General features: G+C 37.5%; 2 protein-coding genes across 5 annotated transcripts in view; one reads left to right on the forward strand and one right to left on the reverse strand.

Moving 5' to 3' along the window:
• Positions 1–10,430, forward strand: part of LOC133870681 (helicase and polymerase-containing protein TEBICHI) — a 39,273-nt gene extending 28,843 nt beyond the window's left edge. For 2 of the 4 annotated variants that reach the window (XR_009900762.1, XR_009900761.1), the window contains exons 19-27: positions 225–484; positions 4,622–4,811; positions 4,972–5,079; positions 7,344–7,696; positions 8,091–8,199; positions 8,294–8,431; positions 8,718–8,814; positions 8,899–9,068; positions 9,177–10,430. Coding sequence is in view for 2 of the 4 variants with exons in the window: in XM_062307857.1 (XP_062163841.1) it covers positions 225–484; positions 4,622–4,811; positions 4,972–5,079; positions 7,344–7,696; positions 8,091–8,199; positions 8,294–8,431; positions 8,718–8,814; positions 8,899–8,975 (1,332 nt within the window). In the remaining 2 variants the exon portion in view is untranslated. Of the gene's footprint in view, positions 1–224; positions 485–4,621; positions 4,812–4,971; positions 5,080–7,343; positions 7,697–8,090; positions 8,200–8,293; positions 8,432–8,717; positions 8,815–8,898; positions 9,069–9,176 lie in introns of those variants that run through there. The other 2 variants (XM_062307857.1, XM_062307858.1) reach the window with 2 other exon arrangements.
• A 2,502-nt stretch (positions 10,431–12,932) lies between these two features.
• Positions 12,933–14,722, reverse strand: LOC133870205 (BURP domain protein RD22). The gene is made up of 3 exons (XM_062307280.1): positions 14,566–14,722; positions 14,287–14,392; positions 12,933–14,128 (listed from the first exon to the last, which is right to left on the reverse strand). The coding sequence occupies exons 1-3, from the start codon at positions 14,602–14,604 to the stop codon at positions 13,116–13,118; spliced, it is 1,158 nt and encodes a 385-aa protein (XP_062163264.1). The 5' UTR covers positions 14,605–14,722; the 3' UTR covers positions 12,933–13,115.
• Between the last annotated feature and the right edge of the window lie 6,415 nt (positions 14,723–21,137).

The following is a 21,137-nucleotide window of genomic DNA, read 5'->3' on the forward strand; positions in this document are numbered from 1 at the left end:
TATATTTGTTTGATTCTTTTTTGGTCCTGACAAATATCTTAAGCGTGAAAACCTGTGCTTGGCATAGGTGTTTGAAAACCTGCCCTAGCCATGTAGGGTTTGGGATTCAAAAGAAAGTCACTATTCTTGCAAACCATTGAGCCGATATTTAGAAATGATGCACTTTTCAACTGGTTGGATGCTTAAAGCATTTTAAAATTTATATGCTTGTATATATGTGTTAGGTTAATGTTCTTGCAGACATGGAGCTTTGGGGAATAGGTGTTGACATGGAAGGATGCCTTCAGGCACGTAATGTGTTGGGGAAAAAGCTTAGACATCTTGAGAAGGAAGCTCATAAGCTGGCTGGCATTACATTTTCATTATATACAGCAGCAGATATTGCAAATGTACTGTATGGACACTTGAAGCTGCCCATACCAGAGGGGCATGACAAGGGAAAGCAACATCCAAGTACTGACAAGCATTGCTTGGATATATTAAGGTATTGAGAGAGATTCCTTGTTCTTGTTATAGATCATTATACATCTTAAAGTAAATTCATAAGCTTGTTGGATCCTTCAATATTTTATGCTCCCTCCATCTTGTCGAATACTGATCAACACAAAAATGGTAAAAAAAGCCCTCGTATAGAGATTTTCCTCTTGGAAGAGGACAACATTTCAGAGAGACCATTTTTACTTTACATTTCCAATTTTACACTTTTGTTTCTTTCGAATTGTTAAATTACCACTTGTCCCAAAAGCTTAAGCTGATAGGAAGAAGTAAATTTAATCACTTAATCAATACTTTAATACTCCCAAAAGCTTAAGCTGATAGGAAGAGGTCACGTGTGGGCTCAGACTTCCTTTTAATAGGTGATGCCCAATACGTGCAATATTTAATTGAAATGTGAGGTAAATAACGGAGTCAAGGTTCGAATTCAGGACCTTTGGCTTTCATACCATGTTAAATTACCACTTGTCCCAAAAGCTTAAGCTGATAGGAAGAGGTAAATTTAATCACTTAATCAATACTTTAATACGAATTGTTGAATTATAGTGATTCCTAAAACAGTGAAGAGTGGCCCTTTTGGGTAGCGCTGTAATTCCGATAATTGATTTTTTGAAATGGAGAAACATTATGGGAGTACCCTAAATGGGAAGTAAAATATCTATAGGGTGGAGGCTGTATTTTCTAAGTCACTATTTGAAGTCTCTGCAGCAAAGTTCATGTTCACTTGTGATGATAGTCTAAGTTACCTTTTTTGATGAGCAGTCTTTCATGTTTCAATGTGTATTTGGAAAGTGCTTACATCAGCTATACTAAAAAAGCACATCAGTGTTTCATAATGATGTGTATGAATTTTAATTGTACCTATTTTATTATTATTTATGATATATATGATTTGAATTCCTAATGGCCCAGATCTTCCACCCTATGTTGTTATAACCTTTTGGTAAAGTAGGGTATCTTGAGAAGGCCACGGTATCTTCAGATGTCATGGTATCTTGAGAAGGCCACAAGCTTGAAGTTATAAATACAGTCGACTTTTTGGTCACTTGTTTGCCTTAAAATATGCTTGAGTATTACTCTGTTGAAGCGATTTCTAGGAACAGCAGGTATAGCTGCATTTTTCAAGGAAGTCAAATTCATTAGATTTCTGTAAAAACTTTTCTGGATAATTTCCCCGAAATATGTGCAATTATTTTGGGCATGCATATTGTTTTTCTATTCTTTCAATTACAAATAAGAAAGGTGTTCCTTATTTTGGGCTTGTTATTCTCTTTTATTTCAGTTAGACATGGAGAGGATGATAGGTTAGTTTGGAGCCTCTCCAAAAGGGGTCAATTTGAAGTGAAGTCCTTTTATGAAGTGTTAAATAAACAAGATGACCCTTCATTTCCTTGGAAAAGTATCTGGCGTGTAAAGGCTCCGGCGAGGGTGGTATTCTTTGTATGGATAGCAGCGTTAGGAAAAATTTTAACGTATGACAATCTGCGAAAGATGAATGTTGTGGTGATTGAGTGGTGCTGTATGTGTAAGAAGAGTGGGGGGTCCATTGAACATTTGTTACTTTATTGGGAAGTTGCTCTCGATCTATGGAGTTACATTCTTTATTTGAGGTATAGTGGGTTATGCCGCGAAGGGTGCTGGAATTGTTGACTAGTTGGGGTGATTCGTTTGGGTGTGGTCCAGGTAAGAAAGTTTGGCCGTTAGTTTCGTTGTGTTTAATGTGGCGTCTTTGACGGGAGTGGAATGTTCGGCACTTTGAAGATGTAGAGACATCGATGTTGGAGCTACGGAAGCGTTTGCTTAACACGTTATATATTTGAATAGCAGCACATCAAGCGAGTGTTTTTACTTATACAGATTTTTTAAATTTATTTTTTGTTCTTTCCTATTAGGGGTTCTCTTGTATAGTCCCTGTGTACTAGGATTGCGCCCCTCTGCACTTTATTAATGAATTGACATTACTTATATAAAAGAAAAATATTGCAAAGTTTGCTTTTGCGAGAATAGTGCCAAAGAAAACTAACATCAATTATCTGGTTGTAAATTATTAGTTGAAGGAACAGATTTGTAAAACAGTTATGGCTATGCTATGCTGTATAAAAATTGTTAGGCAATATATCAACGACAGACTCAATAGTTGCAGTAGCAAAATTGGGGATGTTGAGACTGTTGAGTGTCAATATAATTGAAAGTGAGTGAGAAGTGAATGCTTTCTAAGATGTTTTGCCATGTGTAATACAATACTGAGTATTTCATTGAGTGGAAGGCATCAAAAAGTCTGATGAAATTTGAATAGAGTGCAGGTTGTAGCTGAAAAAAGATATGGTTGCTTAGGAGACAAAAACTCATATGGTTAGCCCCAAGTCCTTGGGATGAAGGCTTTGTTAAGTTAGATTTAGTTCATAGAAGTCCAAGTCCTTTAGTCCTTCCTCATGATTGGTCCAACAAGCACAGATAATTGTTGAAACTAATATCTTCCCTAGAGCTTTTAATATTTAAATGGATTAAGTTGGAGTGCAGTTGTTGAAGTTGTATTATCTTCTTTTAAGTCTTTCAAAATTTTTGCTGCTATTTATCGTGCATTGTTGTGCTTATTGATGTGGAATAAGTTATGGCCGATGTTGATTTTAATAAATAAGGTTATTGGCATTGAAGGAGGTGCAATTGTGTTTTATATGGTTAGAAATGTACTTTGAAAAAAAAAAAAAAAGGAAAAGAAAAGCACTTTACATTTACCGGTGTTTGGGTTGTGCATTTGCGCTTTTTAATAAATTCCATTAATTATAAAAAAGAAAAAAAATTTACTGGTGAATATATCATTCAGGTTTGTGTGTTCAGGTGCTTGCTCATTATGCCTGTTAATACTTTTGCTTTTAAGTTAGTCACACAATGTTTACTGAAGCATTCCCTCGAATTCCCCCCCCCCTCCCCCCCCCCCCCCCTCTTCCCCTCTTCCATTTGTATTAAAAGCGGAAAAGACCCTCCCCCTTCCTAGTTTCCCCCTATGTATTGCTTAGAAAAAAAAAGTTAAAGTCCATTGGATAGCTGGCTTTAAAGTAGTGTTTTTTTTTTTTTGATAAATAATAAAATTTTATTAAAGAAAAGAGTAAGGTGCCCCTAAGTACACAAGAAGTATACATAGGAACAACTAATTTAGCCCACAAAAAGAAATCCAACAAACCCGCATGAACCTAAAGCCCTTAAACCCGAAACCCACATGGAGCACTCAACACTACATCATGGGCCTTTCCTACGACGAGAGGACACGCTTATATCGCCATAGTTAATGGAGCTTTTTAGATTCAACAGCTCCCTCCTACCTTTGGTCTTTGGCCGCGCAACCTTTACTTCCCAATAAAAAATCCTCTTCAATGGCATTTAGAAACGCCGAGGAGGTATCCTCGTCCTCATCCAAAGGGCAAGGGGAGTCTATAACCTTCCCATCCCAAACCTCGTCTCTCTGATCGCACACAACAATCTCCCCATCCGGACCAAAACTAACCGGCCACTTCTGAGATTGGATCAGGCCGTTCATCCTGAAATCCTAACCCTTTTCAGTGGTTGGAGTGATGCAACCACCCAAAAGGAAGGGAGTCCCTTCCACCCCATCCTCCTTAACAACCAGAGTCGCCGACGATGCAACCAACCCTTTAGTGAGAGAAGGGGTTTAACTTGCACTGACAGACTCGGATTGAGAAATCCCCGCTGTAGGAAACCCTTTGCCGGAGTAGATTGCTTAACAGTAGCTTTCACGGAAACTGCCACTCCAACAGAATCCAGCACCAAAACTTCCTCGGCAAGAAGACAATCCTCCAACTTGAGCACTGCAATGGCTTAGACTCACTGGCAATATCTATCCTCATTGCTTTAAAGTGATTTTTTTCCTTGTCTGATAATTTTTCGCATTCTAAGATGGAGTGGATATAACTGAGAAAGCACATACTGGAGCCTTTTCATGTACAATATATGGTTTGTCTGGATTCTTAATTACCACTCTGCCTGCAAGTCATAAACCTATTTATTTCTGTATATTTTTGTGTGCATTGCATTCTGCATATATTTTTTCCATGGTCATTCTCATATTTTTCAAGCTAATGCATACCAACTGGATTTGGTGTCATTTCAGGCATGAGCATCCTATTATTCCAGTCATTAAAGCGCACCGTACGTTGGCAAAGCTCCTGAACTGCACGTTGGGATCAATTTGTTCACTGGCTAGGCTATCAATGCGGACACAGAGGTACACACTTCATGGTCATTGGCTCCAAACGTCAACTGCAACTGGTCGGCTTTCAATGGAAGAACCTAATCTTCAGGTTTGATTTCTTCTCGTCATATTTATCTTTTTTCGTGCTAAAGTAGAGTTCAAATATTAGTTTTTTTTTTTAGAAGTCAGTAGAGTTCAAATATTAGTGTAATGAACTATTGTTATTATTATCTGTTATTTTCATCATCATTATTTTTTGACTTATGCAGTGTGTTGAGCATGAGGTCGACTTCAAAATGAACGAGGACAAAAATGGGGGGGATGCTAATGCTGATCATTACAAAATTAATGCTCGTGATTTCTTTGTTCCTACACAGGTATAAGGATTTTTGATTGGATACATACCAAAATGCTCCTCAAATAATTTTTTTTGATAACTCAAATAAATTTTGGATTGAATAAACCAAAACGGTTTCCATAATTGAAAACCTGGAGACAAATCTTCTGTAATTGGTTTCGGTAACTGAAAACCAAAGAGCTTGACCATTAGCGTCTTACCCAGAGCCATGATGCAAGCTGGACAAAAGTGCACCATTATCACCTTCTCTCTCTCTCTCTCTCTCTCTCTCTCTCTCTCTCTCTCTCTCTCTCTCTCCTTTTTTCCTCTCTCTGTGGTTTTCTGCCTGGGAGAGTCAGTGAAACTTCCCTTATTGCCTTTAATGTAACGACCAAGCTTTTCCGCCAAGGGATAGTGTAGAAAAGCAAGATTTGTGTTTATCATTGAATTTTGGATTCTAGTTTATCTTTCCATTACAAAATATATTGATGACCATTGCTTAGTAGGAATTCCCTAAACGAGGATTTGTTTAATTTATCTGAGGCATTTATGTTTTTCCTTTAATGATTCCATTCAGTATATGGAAGAGATAGATGGTTGATAGCTTTTTTATTTTTTTCATTTTAGTAACTATAGGATGAAGATTAGTGTCTATAAATTCACCAAAGTTCAATCCAGTTTCTCCGTGTATGAGAGTGGAACATTTAGCTGAAGTTGCATTTCCAGAAGCAAGCAGCTTAAGTGAGGCTGTAAGGAGGGCGAGGGAAGGTAGTGGGAGACTGGGAGCTTAGGTTAGGAAGGGAGGGAGCATTATAGCATGAAGAATTTGCCTTTTGGGCTTTTCTGATAAGTGCAATGGTTGTATGCAGATTTTTTTTGTTTTTGTTTTTCTATTTGTTTATATTTACTGTATTGGAAGTTGCTCTATTTTATACATTATTATAGCTGAGTTGAGGCTGGAGCATTATAGCATGAGGGATTTGTCCTTTGGGCTTTTCAGATGCATATGTTTTTGTGGTTCATAAAAGGGCAACTATTATTTTGAGGGGATCTTTTGTTTCTATTTATTTATTTATTTTTACTGTACAGTAAATTGCTCTACCATATGCATTACTGCTTAGGTGAGGCTAGAGGGAGGGGGGAGGGAGGGTAGGGGTGTTAAAAAAACCTGCCTATCCAACCCGGTTTGACCAACTGGTTGGTTGCCACCAGGGTCGGGTGAAATTATAAGTTCTGACCTAGGGTTGGGTCGGAAGTTGATTTTAGGGGGTCTGAAAACTGACTGTACCCGACCTGATCTCCTTAATTTATATACATATTTTTCACCCTTCAAACCCTAGTACTATGTCTGCCCCTAGTTTCTTACCCTTTAGTTCTCACTCCTTAGACCAAAAACGAGGCCCTTTGCCTTGACTTTCTCTCACTGTCAGTCTCTCCGCCACAGTGCCAGCCTCCCTTTCTCCACGACCTTCATCAGTTCACTTTCTCACCTTTTCTCCCTGTTCGAATGTATACCCAACACTCTCTCTTTAGGGTGTTGATTAAAGCTCATGGGTTTATGATCAACACTGATCTGTCGATCTGTGCTTCTTTGTTCTCTTTCCTTTCGTTGTTCTAAAGCTCAATCTGCGCTGGCTGAAGTCTGCTAAAGTTTGTTGTTTCTCTCACAGATCTGTACTTGCTGAAGTTCTAAATCTCCTTCACCCCAATCGACTATCGACCGACCAGTTGGTTCGGCTTGAAAGTTTTACTTCCAACCCCCATTTGGGTTGGAAGTCCGAAGTAGCCCTATTATGACTTGAGGGGGTCAGTTTAGTGCCCTAAGGGAGGGAGCATTATAACATGAAGGATTTGTCCTTTTGCCCTTTAGATACAGATGTTTTTGTGGGTGTATAAATGCAACAATTAATTTGTGGGGAATTTTTTTTCGGCTTCTACTCATTTATTTTGACTATATTTGATGTTGCACTATTGTATACATTATAGCTAATGTGAGGCTTGAAGAGAGGGAGAGGAGAGGGGGAGGGGGAGCACTATTGCATGAAGGGTTTGTCCTTTGGGCTTTTCAGACACATTTGATTTTGCAGGTTTTAGAAATGAAAGTTATTTATGGGGAATTTTTTGTTTCTATTTATTTACTTTTACTATATTGGAAGTTGCTCTATAGTATACATTATATTCTCTATTTGTTTTTGTGTTGGAGAAAAACGTTTTTTTTTTTTTTTTTTTTTTTTGGGTGGGGTGTTTTCTAACTGCTTAGTCAATGTTATAATCTGGTTGAGTCAATTCCTTAATTTATTGCAGGACAACTGGTTATTGTTAGCAGCAGATTATTCTCAAATAGAACTGCGGCTGATGGCACATTTTTCTAAAGACTCCTCATTAATTCAACTTCTCAGCACGCCACATGGTGATGTTTTTACTATGATAGCTGCAAGATGGACTGGAAAACCAGATGATTGTGTTGACTCAAATGAACGAGACCAGACCAAGAAGCTAGTGTATGGCATTCTTTATGGAATGGGTGCAAACACCCTCGCAGAACAACTACGTTGCAGCTCAGATGAAGCTGCAGAAAAAATCCGAAACTTCAAAAGCTCTTTTCCTGGTGTTGCTTCTTGGCTTCGTGAAGCCATTGCATATTGCCGTCAGAAAGGGTGAGGATATTTTTATTGTCATCTTCTTGTACATTGTCATTTACCACTCTCTCTCTCAAAAATGGATAGATATGCAAGCAATGGAGTGTGGGAATTTAGAAGTTTTTTTTTCTTGTTTTTCACTTAGGGACTACCCAATCTCTTATTCTCTCTTGAGATATTTTCGTTCACTACAGACTCTTTTCCTTCTTCTAAATCAATGATTGTGAAAAGATCAGTGGGATTGATACCTTTATTTAATCTCTTATTTATCAAACAATAACAAATGTTCTTTTGTTTATCATTTGCCTTGTAGTTGACATAACTGTTTTGTCTAATGATGCGCTTTTTTCAAAGTTATCTTTATTTTTGTGCTATATAAGCTGTTACTCATCTAAGTACACTTGTGATCTAGATATGTAGAAACCCTAAAGGGAAGAAAGCGTTTTTTGTCAAAAATTAAATTTGGAAACAGTAAGGAAAGATCAAAAGCCCAGAGACAAGCTGTGAATTCCATTTGTCAGGTAAAACTTTTTTCCTTAGTGGTCAGGGTGGGTATGGTTTTTCAAATGTATCATAGAGTTCCAATATTAATGTGTTCATATCTGCTTTTTATAGGGGTCTGCTGCTGACATTATTAAGATTGCAATGGTCAATATTTACTCCGTGATTGTTGAAGGAGTTGATAGGCCAGATTGTAGTTCACTTGCGACAAAGTTCCAAATGCTCAAAGGCCACTGCCGAATCATATTGCAGGTCACTTGGGAAAACTGCTTTTTTCATTCTACAATTTTTGTTTTGTATTTTGTTTTGTTTTTTTTGTTTTGTTTTTTTTGTTTTGTTTTGTTTTCTTTTGTCCTTCAAGCATACACCAATCTGAAAGTGCCAGAATTTATGAATACAAAAAAAAAAAAAAAAAAAAAAAAAATAGAAGTTCATCCTTTTAGCTTTGTTAATGTAGTGGGCTTTTCTTTACTTTTTATTCTTATGGTGCAATATGTGTTGCTTGAAAATTGATAGATGCTCTGTGATTGCTATCCAGGTACATGATGAATTAGTACTGGAAGTTGATCCTTCCGTGATAAAGGAGGCTGCATTATTGTTGCAAATGAGCATGGAAAATGCTGCCTTGCTTCTTGGTATATGTTAGTACTTGTAGTTCACATTCTTTATATTCTGAGAATTTGCAGTTTCTGTATTTTATCTCATTATTTGTTTTTCAGTTCCTTTGCATGTCAAACTGAAAGTGGGAAGAACGTGGGGTTCTTTGGAACCTTTCCAAGCTATTGTGCCTGAATAGTGAATTAAAGGCAAGTTGTTTTATTCTAGGCAAAGGAAAAAAGAAGTGTTCCATGTTACTGAACAGGGATGATAGATGGAAGTTTAAAGCAGTGTATGTAAATTCTGATTACTGAGTTAAATGTCAAACGTCAATTTTTAAAATCATGTAGCAACGCATTATGCCCTCAGATGTTCTGATGTCAAATTTAACTTTTTTCAGGGAAAAGTATCTGTTCAGGTTATGCAATGCATTCCTTGGGGAAGGGGGCGAGTTAGGAGTGCATCAATTGAGTTGCAATTTTGCAATTATTATTGCCTTTGGTCGAGTCATCTAGAAGATTTGCTTTGAAAGAAGAAATTTGAGAGGTTTGAGCATCGCTTGTCCCTAGTTGACAGGCTGATGAGCCCATTCTCTCATTAGATACTGCATCAGTTATTGCATTGGTACAATGGCATCCATAAATTACCTTTATTTGCTATGGCAATCCGCATCTAGAAATACTGCATGCAGAGGCAAAATGGGTGTCAGGGAATTAAGGGATCCCATTCCAACTCAAATGAGGGCTAGGCAAAACATTAAAGATACTTTGAATCCCTTTTACCTGTGGGGAGGCAGAGGTTGATTCCTTGGATGGCAACAAAAGATCATTTGCTTGCTGGGGAGATTTTGGGATAGCTACTGATATATGTCTTGTTCTTTTTCTTGCATTGCTCATATTCTATAAATATTTGGAGCCAAATCTTCTGCATAAAATGGCTGGTGAGGATGATTGTTGGCAGTTGGATTCAGCTGTGACACGTATTAGAGGTAATCTGCCCTCGTTATTATTCGGAATGCCGCCTGTTCTGTGACGGTTATTGCTATTTGGAAGAAAGGATGGTAAATAGCAAAAAGCATGAGAAAACATGACAGAAGCATATCATTTTATCACTTTACTCTAGAGAAAGGAATGACAGAAGTTATTCATCCAAAAAAACAAAAGCAAAGACACAAGTTGAATGGGAAGTCGGAAAGAATTTCATGTTTCGCAAGAGTTTTTGATTTTCCTGGCAATAAAGAGGCTTGTCAGCATCGGGCATCAGCTCAAAAAGTTTTGTATTGATTCATCAGTTTTGTTTCTGTTGAATGAGTTCTTTTCAGAACGGCCGTATCTTCGTTTGTTCTATATTTGGAGGACTTTAAACTGTATTCTCTGTTTTGGTAACAAAAACTGCCAATATCTCTGGGTTCAAAAATTTGCTGTTCCTCTAAACATGCTTTAAAGATGTATTTTATTTTAACTTTTTTGGAGTTTTCAAAGATTGCTACTTAAAAGAATTGAAAAGTTAAAATGGACTTTTCATCAGGACACAATAGTGCATTGGGTTAAGTTACTTCTTCTTCTTCTTTCTTTTTTATTTATTTATTTGTTTTTTTTACGTACTTTGATGGTGTACATGCATACTTGGTGAATATATTTATACTAATGTAAATACACGTACAATTTCAATCTATGTATGATTATTTTTATTTGACCGTTTAATGTTAACAATAATTTTAGAATAAGATTTTGGGCAGTAAGTAAGTTTACTTTGTAATTATTTTGTAGTAAATAAATTGTTATGAATTTGTATGTGTTTAATATTGGTGCTGCTACCCAAAAGTTTTTCTTCACGGATGTTGGTACGGGGGAAGCTGCTGTTGCCTTATTAACCACGCGGTTGGCTGCTGCTTGTGGAGTGACTTCTTTTGTTCTGGAAGGATATGCTCTTTTGGTTGTATTAGCTATTAATCATCCTCTTATTTTTTCCTCTTGGAATTTTGCTAGTTTTCTTTCTGATATTAACTTAGTTCTATCTTCCTTTCATAGTTGGTCAGCTGTGAAGGTGTCTAGATGTGCAAATTTTCGTGCACAGGTGTTAGCAAAATGAGTCGCTTCTCATCTTGTATTTGGAAGCATTCCCATAGGATCTCCCGTTCTCTCTTCTATTCGGATCAAGAATGGAAAAGATCCTCCCTTGTAGTCCCTTTTTCCTCATCAATTAGAAAAAAAAAAATAAAATAAAATTAATGCATTGATTGTAGCAATATGGGAATTATAAAAAAGTAGCCGGAAAAGGTGAGGTATAAAAGAAAAAGATGAAGGATAATTGTGGGCGGTATGCAAGTATTAGGTGATCGACGTGTTTGGAAACAAAATTTAGAAGTGCACATGTTTGTCTTGTAAAACAGTTAGAGCTTCTCTAGCGGAAGTGCTAAACCCTTCAAAATATTCAAATTTGGCTATTATTAGCATTTTTTATTCTCCAGCAGAATAGATAATTTAGTATTTTTACTTAACACATAAACAGTGAATAGGCAATGTTGCTTATTTACTGTTCATCAATTAAAACTTTTTAACGGAAAAGTGCGTATTTCTCTCCTTTGTGGCTTAAATTTTCTCACATAATTGAACTTTTGAAAAGTGCTATATGTGCGCTCAGGTCTTCACTTCCTAACAAGGTAGTGAAAATTACCGTTGGATAAAATAACAAATGAAAATACATATAGTATTCAATAATAATTTTTACTGCTCGATTAAGAAGCGAGCACTTGAGAGTTGAAATTACATAGCATTTCTCTTAACTTTTTGTTATCTTAAGATCCAAAATTAGCCACATATCATACTTGTTTAATTCCTACACCTCATTCACTTGTATCCTCTCTCTCTCTCCTTTGCCACACCTAACCCCCAAACCATCGTGGCCGCCATTGGCGAGCTGATATTTTGCTTCGAAATATTTGTCAAAACTAAGACCGGCTTAAGCTAGCTAGCGTTGGAATCAACTTTTCCCTCCCACAAAAATTTATTCTTTCTTCTCTTTTCACCGAGGTCCATAGGCCTTCTATTATGAAGGTGATTGACAATGTGTTCTACATGTTCGTTTTTGAGATTAAGGGGCTTGATGGAATCACCGAGTTATTGGAGATATTTGGGGGCGTAATTAATGTGGGTGACCACAAATTGCAACAGAGATTTCTATTTATTTGTTTATTTTTATTTCTCATAGTGAAGACAATGAGATTTTGGAGGATTAAAGAAACTCAGTGATATTAGATTAAAATGCTCTCATGCATGTAGTACGTTTTAGAGTATATCAAGAGATCAAGAATTCGATCAAGTTACAATTGAAGACTATTATCTACTCACAATTGAAGACTATTATTTACTCACAGTTGAAGACTGTGACCTAACTACAGTTGAAGACTATCACATAGCTACAGTTGAAGACTTAGTCACATTACCTAGTTGTAGTTGAAGTCTATTTGTATTATCTAATTCTCCTATTTATAGGAGCTTATTATATTGTAAACATTACTAAAAGAAATAAGAACAAAATGTAGTCATTTGGGCTTTATCTTGTGGACGTAAGTCATAGGTTGAGCCACATAATTCTTTGTGTCTATTATTATATCCCGCTTTATATTATTTTTCGGTAAATGCATCCTCTTTATATATATATATATATATATATATATATAGAATTGGAAGCTAATTAAGCATACAGTTAGCCGTTGTATGTTGAATTAAGGATCGGAAGCTGTAGGTCATACCTGATGTCAAGTACTGATAACGACCACATCGATCAATATATGGTTGGTTGATACAACCAACTCCATGTCATTAATGCATATATATACACTACTCTTTCTAGTTTATATACTCGGTCTGAAGTATCTCTACAAGTTTCTAGTATATATATATATATATATATGCAAATTCTGGCATTTTGTATAGTACTCATCTTATTCTCTAATTTGTACATTTATGTACACCACTCACTAGGGAAGATTGCTCTTATTTTTTTATGATTAATTACAATACAATACAAATGTTTCATATTTATCGGGAACCGTGGCAAGTGAAGATAATACAAAATAGTAAAAAAAAAAAATTGAAATCAATTAGCTCACAGTACATTCTAACACATTACAGAGCGAAAGAAAATGGCGTACTTTTTAAAGCAACGTGCAGGATGTATTTATTGACGACTAAAATATACGTCGTATACGTACGTAGGTACAACTATATATAGCGTACATACAAGAGTAAATAAAACATGTAGCAAAATGCAGTGGTAGACATATAGGAATTTCAAACTACGCGAAGCGATGCAACAGGTGGAACACAAGAGCTAGCTAGCGCGCTAGCTGGTTGGGTGTCCAGACAACATGATCCTCAGGAAGGAAATGGCAGACAGGAACAGTTCCTGGCTTAACCTTGAGCACTTTGAAGGCCAGATGTTTTGGGTTCCATGCTGATGTGTCGGTATGGCAGACTGCCACTGCTTTAGCTTTACTCCCATCAGCACCCACCAGCGGCACTACATAGGCCCTTGTGCTCTCTGTTGAATGGCAGTAAAACACCGCATATGCGTAGTTCTGCTTGTGGCACACAACAGCTTTCTTGCCAGCTCCAATCTTCTTCACTCCTGGTGCTATGGTATACTTTTGCAACTGGCTTCCTTTTCCCGCCTCTGTAGATATTGCCTGAACATCTTTTCCAAGCTTGGATGTGCTGAAGTCGACCATGGACTCTAATGATGTTGCGCAGTACTTTTCCTCTCCTCTAATGCCCGGTTCTTCGCATTCTTTGATTGTTTCCTCCATTATCTCAGCTTCCAGTGATCCGGGTTTGACAGAAAACCGGTTCAAGATTTCTGCCATCTTGTTAGATGAAAAGGGTATTGATTCAGAAACTTGGCGGGGCAAAAAAGCTGTTGTCTGTGAGTTTTTTGTGAAGTGCAAGTTCATTTCAGTGCCAGGATGCATGTTCTTTTCCAAGAAGAAAAGAGCTACGTTGGGGTTATCATGGAGTTGATTCTCAGTGGCAGCATAATTATAAACGAAGGGTGAAGCCCCTGGTTTTACCCCGACATACACAGGCTTTCCCTTGTGGCCTGTGTTCACAGATACTCCTCCTTTGCCAACACCGACATTGGTGCCTCCGGGCTTTCCTTTTCCTGTATCAACACCCACGCCACCCTTCCCTACATTAACGGAAGTGCCGCCGGGCTTTCCTTTTCCTGCACCAACATCCACGCCACCCTTCCCTACATTAACGGAAGTGCCGCCCGGCTTTCCTTTTCCGGCGTCAACATTAACGCCACCTTTCCCTACACTGACAGAAGTGCTTTTCTCATCTATCAGTTCTGCAGCGTACGTACGTCAACAACATGAATTAGAACATATCAGATGAGGGGAGGGCCGGAGGCCGGGGTTTAATATTATAAGTACTCAAAAATGGTTATTCAACTTGTAGAAGATGAACTACAATGACAGAATATTATTTCGGTTAAAAAGATGTAACCTTGGTGTAGAAGATCACTGACAGCTTTAGGCATCGGAGTGTTTGGCAGCACAGATTTCCAGTATTCTTCAGGAGGCAGAGCAGCATGGCTTGTCATCATTGCAAACTGCAAAATATATTGTCTCGTTAATTAGCTTTGCTCCATACGAATAATAAACAAAAAAGAAAAACGAAAAATAATTCATATAGATCATATATATATAGAGGTATAAATTCTCTTGGAAATAAGCATGGAAATCAAAGAGAGAGAGAGAGTATATTGTCGTCAGTAAAGCTTACAGCGAGAAAAGCGAAAACACGCAGGAGATGGATCTCCATAATTAAGCTGTGGATTACGACAAAAGGATTAAACAAGGAGAAAAAGAGGTGAATGCAGAGATAATTTGGATACAAGAGCAGGCAGGTTGCAAATTTATAAGGGATATAGTTCTACAGAAAATACGTCGTGTCCAAGGGAAGCAGCTAGCATCATCGACCGGCTTAATTAATTGCTTCAACTGCCACTGCCTCACTTACTTTAAACTCATTTATGACAGTTGGGACAGGTGGATAGAAGATACAGAGTTGGCCGGTCAATGATCAATGATCAATGATCAAACTATTTGTCCGAATGAGAAATCACTAGCTTATGATCGGATCCACTTGACCAGATAATTAATAATCGGGCAACCAAATTTCTTTCTTTCCCTTTCTCTTCTTCTTCTTCTTCTTCTTCTTTTCTTCTCTCTCTCTCTTTTTTTTTTTTTTTTTTTTTTTTTTTTTTTTTTTTAATATTTAGTCAGATAAATTCTATAAGTAGTCTCTCATAATTACTTATCAATTTTTTTTTTTTAAATTCAAATAAATAATTTAATCAAATACTAGTATGTAAAGTTGCTTTGTTTATTTAGCGTGCGAAAAAAAACAAAAAAACTGTTGCCAAATGCTTGGACGTGTTCACTCACTCCAAGTCTAAGAATATATGGACGTAATTGCGTGGGGGTTCGATCAAACATAACCAAACAACAACCAAAATTTATGAGGGTTTATTGGGGAGTTGGGAGTTGACATCTTTCGTAATCAGTTTATACCAATGGTGTTCACGTACTTAAGGCGGCAAGCTAAGGGCCGGGGTTGGGACAATAATGTTATGTGCATAATACCATAGGTTATACCTACCGTCCGTTAAACTACATTTTTATCCCATACTCTTTACGTCAAAATTTTAATCAATTTTTGGATCATTTCATTTTTTTTTAAAAAAATTCAAAAATTAATTAATTGAAAATGCATGACTAGTTACATGATCAATATTATAAGATAATTGTGAAATAAAAATATAGTTTATAGAATTTCTCTTAGAAGTATATGGCGGTGCGGGAGGAGAGGATCAAGATCCTCTCAAATTATTTATTCGAATTTAATAGAATTCGGGTTGGTGATTGTGAGAGACCACTTATGGAACCCACTTGATCGAATAAGTGGTATGGCAGCGTAATTTCTATTTGGTCAAGTAGTTCTTATAAGTGGTATCTCATAATCACTTTATCGAATTCTCTCAAATTCGAACAAAATTTTGGGGTTAATACATTTTCTCTCCATTAACTACTGGCCATATATCGTCAATATGCTACCACGAACTGACACCTCAACCAAAAGAGAGCATTGAGCTACTATTTACATACCAAAGCCCTCATTCCATCAGTCAAATTCGTAAAAATACTCAAATACCGTAACTCAAGTTTCAAATTTACATATAATACTTTAAAATTAAATAACTAAAAAAAATAAAAAGAAAAAAGAAAAAAAGAAGAAAAGAAAAGAAAAGAGAGGGGGTGGCTGTGGGGGTGGCCTATGAGCCACCCCAGAAGTGGCGCGGCCACCCTAGATGCACCGATGGGGTGGCCGCGCGGCCACCTTGATCTAAGCTGGGGTCGCCGCAAGCCATCCCGATCCAAGCCGGGATGGCCACACGGCCACCTCAGATGCACCCTGGCACTACAAAAAAAGAAACAATTGGTCACGTGTCTACAGTACTAGTTACTGTAGGCACGCGGCCAACTAGCCACGTGTCTTGATGACAACGTGGCTAGTAGTATAAGCCACCCAATTGGCCGCGTGTAATGAATACACGCGGCCAATTTGACACGTGTATAAAATACACGTGTCTGATTGGACGGGTGTACTAATACACGTGTCTAATTGGACACATGTATTTTTACACGTGTCCAATCAGACACGTGTATTTTATACACGTGTCCAATTGGCCGCGTGTATTCATTATACGCGGCCATATGTTGCCACGTGTAATAAATACACGTGGCCAACTGATAATTTTTTTTTTCAAATATATATTTTAAAAAAGAAAATTGTATTTAGGATTTTATACACAATGTGCGGGAGTTCTCCTGCGCGCCACTGGCCAAACATATGCATATATTTTTTTAAATTTTGAAAAATTAATTTAATTTAATAATTTATATAAAATATATTATATATTATATATTATGGGTAGCTTCCAGATGAAGCTACCCATTTCTCTCTCACTCTCTCTCTCTCGCTCTGTCTCTCTCTCCGTTGATCGAGCACAACCTGTTCCACTGTCCACCACAGACCTTGTCTCCGGCGTGGTGACCGTCCACCACCGACCAACTCTCCCTCACCGGCTGTCTCTCTCTCTCTCTCTCTCTCTACCGGTTTCTAAATATATACAATAATACATGTATATATATATATATATATATATATATTCCTAACTTTTTTTCTTCTTTGTTAACAAATATGCAGGTATATATATAAGCAACCCAAAATTTATTGTGAGTATTTTGTCCCTCATTTTCTGTATTTAATTTTTTCTTCTATATGTATATCCCTGTGCATTTTGTTCATTTCCTTGTGATAGTGTGATTTAAATTTGTTTGGAGCTAGTACTGGGCAAACAGCAGGCCCTAGGGTTTTTCGTAATTTTTTTTTTTTTTTTTTTTTTTTGGACTATTTCGGTTTTGCTGTATACATGTATTTGGTTAATTTTTTTTTTTTTTCGTGCATAGCAATCGCCGGTTGGTGAGTACACGCCTAGGACGATACCTCTTGATCCGCAGGGACACTCTCCAAATCTGTAGATATCTTGTGTAATTATTTTTTGTAATTTTTTTTTGTTAGTAATGAATATGTTTATTTTTTGTAATTATTTTTTGTTTGTAAAGATTTGTGTAGGTAATGAATACATTATTAATTATTGATTTGTGTAATTTGATTTTGTGGTATTTTGGGGTGAAATAGATTTTGCAATATTTTTGGCCAGAAATAACAAAATTAAAAAAAATTAATTAAATTAAAAAAGTAATTAACCCAATAAAATTTTTAAAAAAAGAAAATTTAAAAAAGAATTAAATTAAATAAAAAATTATTATTTTTTTTAAAAAAATACAATTTGCCACGTGTATTATGATACACGCGGCCAACTGTCTGCTGCGTGTAATCTGATACACGTGGCCAGGTGGCCACAAGTATTAAAATACACGCGACCAACTGTCTGCCGCGTGTACTAAATACACGTGGCTGATTGTTGGCCACGTGTACTTTGATACACGTGGCACAGTGGCCGCATGTATTTCGATACACGTGGCAAAATGTGCATTTAGTTACACCCAGATTTATCACGTGTCGAACACGTATCCATCTACACGTGACAAACTGTTCGCCACATGTACAGTGTCCGTAGCAGCCACCCCCTTTATATATATATATATATATATATATATTAAATTACTGTTTGATAGTATATATTTATGTCTTTAAACAAAATTTAACGTTTAAAAATTGAATATTTCGTTCCATTTAATGAAATTCCTTAATGGAATGGGATTTTTGGTATGTAAAGGGTATAGATCAATGATATCTTTTGGTTGAGTTGTCAGTTCATTGCGGCATATTGACAATAACCAGTAATCGACAAGGAAAACATGTAAATTCCCCCCCCCCCCTCCCTCCCTCCCCCAAAATTTTTTGGAAGGATCCTAATCTGGAGGTGATTCGATGGATTTTCAGCATTCATTTTGTTATCACCGGCCATCAACAATTTTATCAGTGACATGACATATAAAATATTCAAACTCTGAAATAAAGGTGGGGAACGTGAATCATCTTCCTTCCTATATATGTTTGGAGATGGCCCTCCGATCTTAATAAAAATTACGTCATTTAGTTGCAGATAACATTAATTTGATTTGAGTGGTTTCATTCATGCATGCATGCACCTAAAGCTACGGCCGGAGAAAGTTTCCTAAATAAATGAATCAATAATTCATGGGAACATAATTAGCAGTTTTGCTCTAAATTAATTGTGTGCGTGCGTACGTACTTGTGCAGGTTAAATGGTTGAGGAGTTGGACTTTACACTTGCCTTTGTTGTGAAGTTTTGCAAAGGAAGTAAATGAGGCATAAATTAAAGAAGGAACGTACTCGATCCAGGGTCTCAAAATACTGCGACGGTGCCAGAATGACGTCGGGTGGGAAAGAAAGTCTTGCTCTATCATTCATTGACATTTGGCATTTGCATTGAATAGGATCGTCTCCTTTTACCGTCCATATTTTTAGATTTTATCTACTCATGTGGTGATCTTGAATTCCTCATGAAAATTTCATCATTATTTCGTGATCTATATATATATGTATATTAAATTTCACGTAGCTTGGTGACACAAGGAAAGAAGAAAGAAGTTAAAAAGAAGACAAAAAATGAAGAAAGTTATCTTGAATTTTTCTGTACATATTTGTCGAGTGAAGTGAAGTAAAGTCCATCCTTGACATTGTAGTGTTTGTTGGGAAATATTCCCAATAGTTAGTAAATGTGTCTGGCAATCCATATCAGCCCATTTACTATTTTTGGTCCAAAAGAAAACCAGCTATACGATCCAAGCCTATTTGTTAACCGAGAAGGCCCGGCCATCGAGGAAACCCGGCCACATGATCCACTGGATGCCAAAGCCCAAGCCCAACCAGGAACAAGGTTGGGCTTAGCCCAAGCCCATCTAGAAGCAATCCGCGGAAGGCCATGAAGAGATTGAGATCCCGAAATACTCGGAGGTTTCTTGTGAATGTCGAGGCCCACGTTTTGGATAAGTGGGAACCCCACATTCCGGAACGTGGAAACATACGACCCAGATATATGAAGACCCATGTTTTGGTTATAGGAAGACCCACGATTTGGGAGTGTGGAGACCCCACGATCCGGGTACAGGGAAACCCATGATCAGAGGATCAGCTCCCTCCATATTCGGAAGAAACCGATTCTCACCCTTACTATAAATATCCATGGACATCTAGGTATACTCTAGTTGAAATTATTGTTATTAAGGCAAGAATTGACTTAAGCATCGGAGTGGGACTGGCTGGCACCCCCAGCAAGCACCTTCACCGATCTTTACTGTTTTGAAGGAAAGAAAAGAAGAACTTTCTAAAAGCTTTTGCTGCTGTATTGGAAACTGTCTTAATAGTTTTACGCCGTCTATGGGAACGATTTTCATTTGTTTCTCATAAAAAAAATCCGTGATGGTGTGCACAAGAGCCACAATAGATCCTGGAAGGAACAACTCTCCACCCGAGACAGGGGGGACTATCGAATAATGAACACTTCACCACCCTGGAAGCCTAGATTGCTCAAATTTCCAAGGATATGGAAGCTCTCACCGAGCAAAACTTGCGATTATTGGGGCGATTCCCGGGAGAGAGAATCCCGGAAGAGTCAGATGAAAATGAAAGAGATGGAAGCAATGCACACGTTGATGGAGACATGAACCTAGAAAACTGAGGGAATCCTCGGGATAACCAACTCGGGGACCGTTCTCGGAATGACGGAGGTGAGAGAAGTCTCCACCAGAAGAAGAAGAAAAGATTGAGTGAGGTGCTAGCCGCCTTGGACGAGAAGTACAATCGCCTTCAATAGGAGGTTCACTAGAAAGAGAAGGGTAAAACCTCTCTGGTAGACAACCTGTTGCATGGGATGGCCTCGCCTTTCACTGATCAAATATCTGCTATTCTACTTCCCGAGAAGTTTAAAGTCCCAAGCATCACGACTTTTACCGGGATCGAAGATCCAACTGAGCATTTGGACAACTATCGGGCTCACTTGGACCTCCACGAAACCCTGACAGAGGTAGCTTGCCGGGATTGGTTTCGAAAACTTTCCGCGAAGTCTATTGATAGCTTTGATGACTTGGGAAGAAAGTTTTTGGTCCAATTTTTGGTGGGACGTGTACGAAAGAAGCCTTCAGGTCATTTGATGCCACTGTGCCAGCAAGATGATGAATCTCTAAAAGACCACATCATGAGATTCAATCAGGCCAAATTGTTTGGGGAGAGCCTTACAGATAAAATGGTGTATGCTTCTCTATACCAGGGTCTACGACCTGAGGGATCCCTGATGGCCGAACTGGCTTGCCTACAGCCCGAGAACTTGCTGGAATTTATGGAAAAAGTGGAGGAATTCATAAACCAGGAAGAAACACTCCAAGCCATGATTGGCTCCCGATAGACTTAAGCCTTGTGAAAATAAAATATTGACTTCTAATATAACCAAGTGTGTGTGTTTGTGTGCAACAAAATATTTTAAATGCAGAATTTAAATAAGACAAGATATTTGTTACGAAGTGAAAAATCCATGAAGAGAAAAACCACTCTGGGAACTCCACTATCCAAAAACAAAGCTAGTTATAAGATAGTCGTACTCACATACCCTTATGCAGTAGTCGTGTAACGCCCCCAAACCGCTATGGGTTAGGTTCGTCACTTTTCTCTTTAAACTGCAAAGATTCGTAAGGTCTGCCAAATATCTTAACTAATATGCTGATTTAAATAAATAAAAATAATAA

The sequence above is a fragment of the Alnus glutinosa genome, chromosome 6, assembly GCF_958979055.1.
Source record: "Alnus glutinosa chromosome 6, dhAlnGlut1.1, whole genome shotgun sequence".
In the NCBI taxonomy this organism is placed as follows: domain Eukaryota; kingdom Viridiplantae; phylum Streptophyta; class Magnoliopsida; order Fagales; family Betulaceae; genus Alnus; species Alnus glutinosa.

What these genes read in the sequence shown, in the direction of transcription:
- LOC133870205 (XM_062307280.1), bottom strand. Translation starts at nt 14,604, where the DNA reads ATGGAGATCCATCTCCTGCGTGTTTTCGCTTTTCTCGCT. An exon ending in GTGTTTTCGCTTTTCTCGCT is followed by an intron (nt 14,393 to 14,565) that starts GTAAGCTTTACT and finishes TATATTTTGCAG; the next exon opens with TTTGCAATGATGACAAGCCA. An exon ending in CAGTGATCTTCTACACCAAG is followed by an intron (nt 14,129 to 14,286) that starts GTTACATCTTTT and finishes CGTACGCTGCAG; the next exon opens with AACTGATAGATGAGAAAAGC.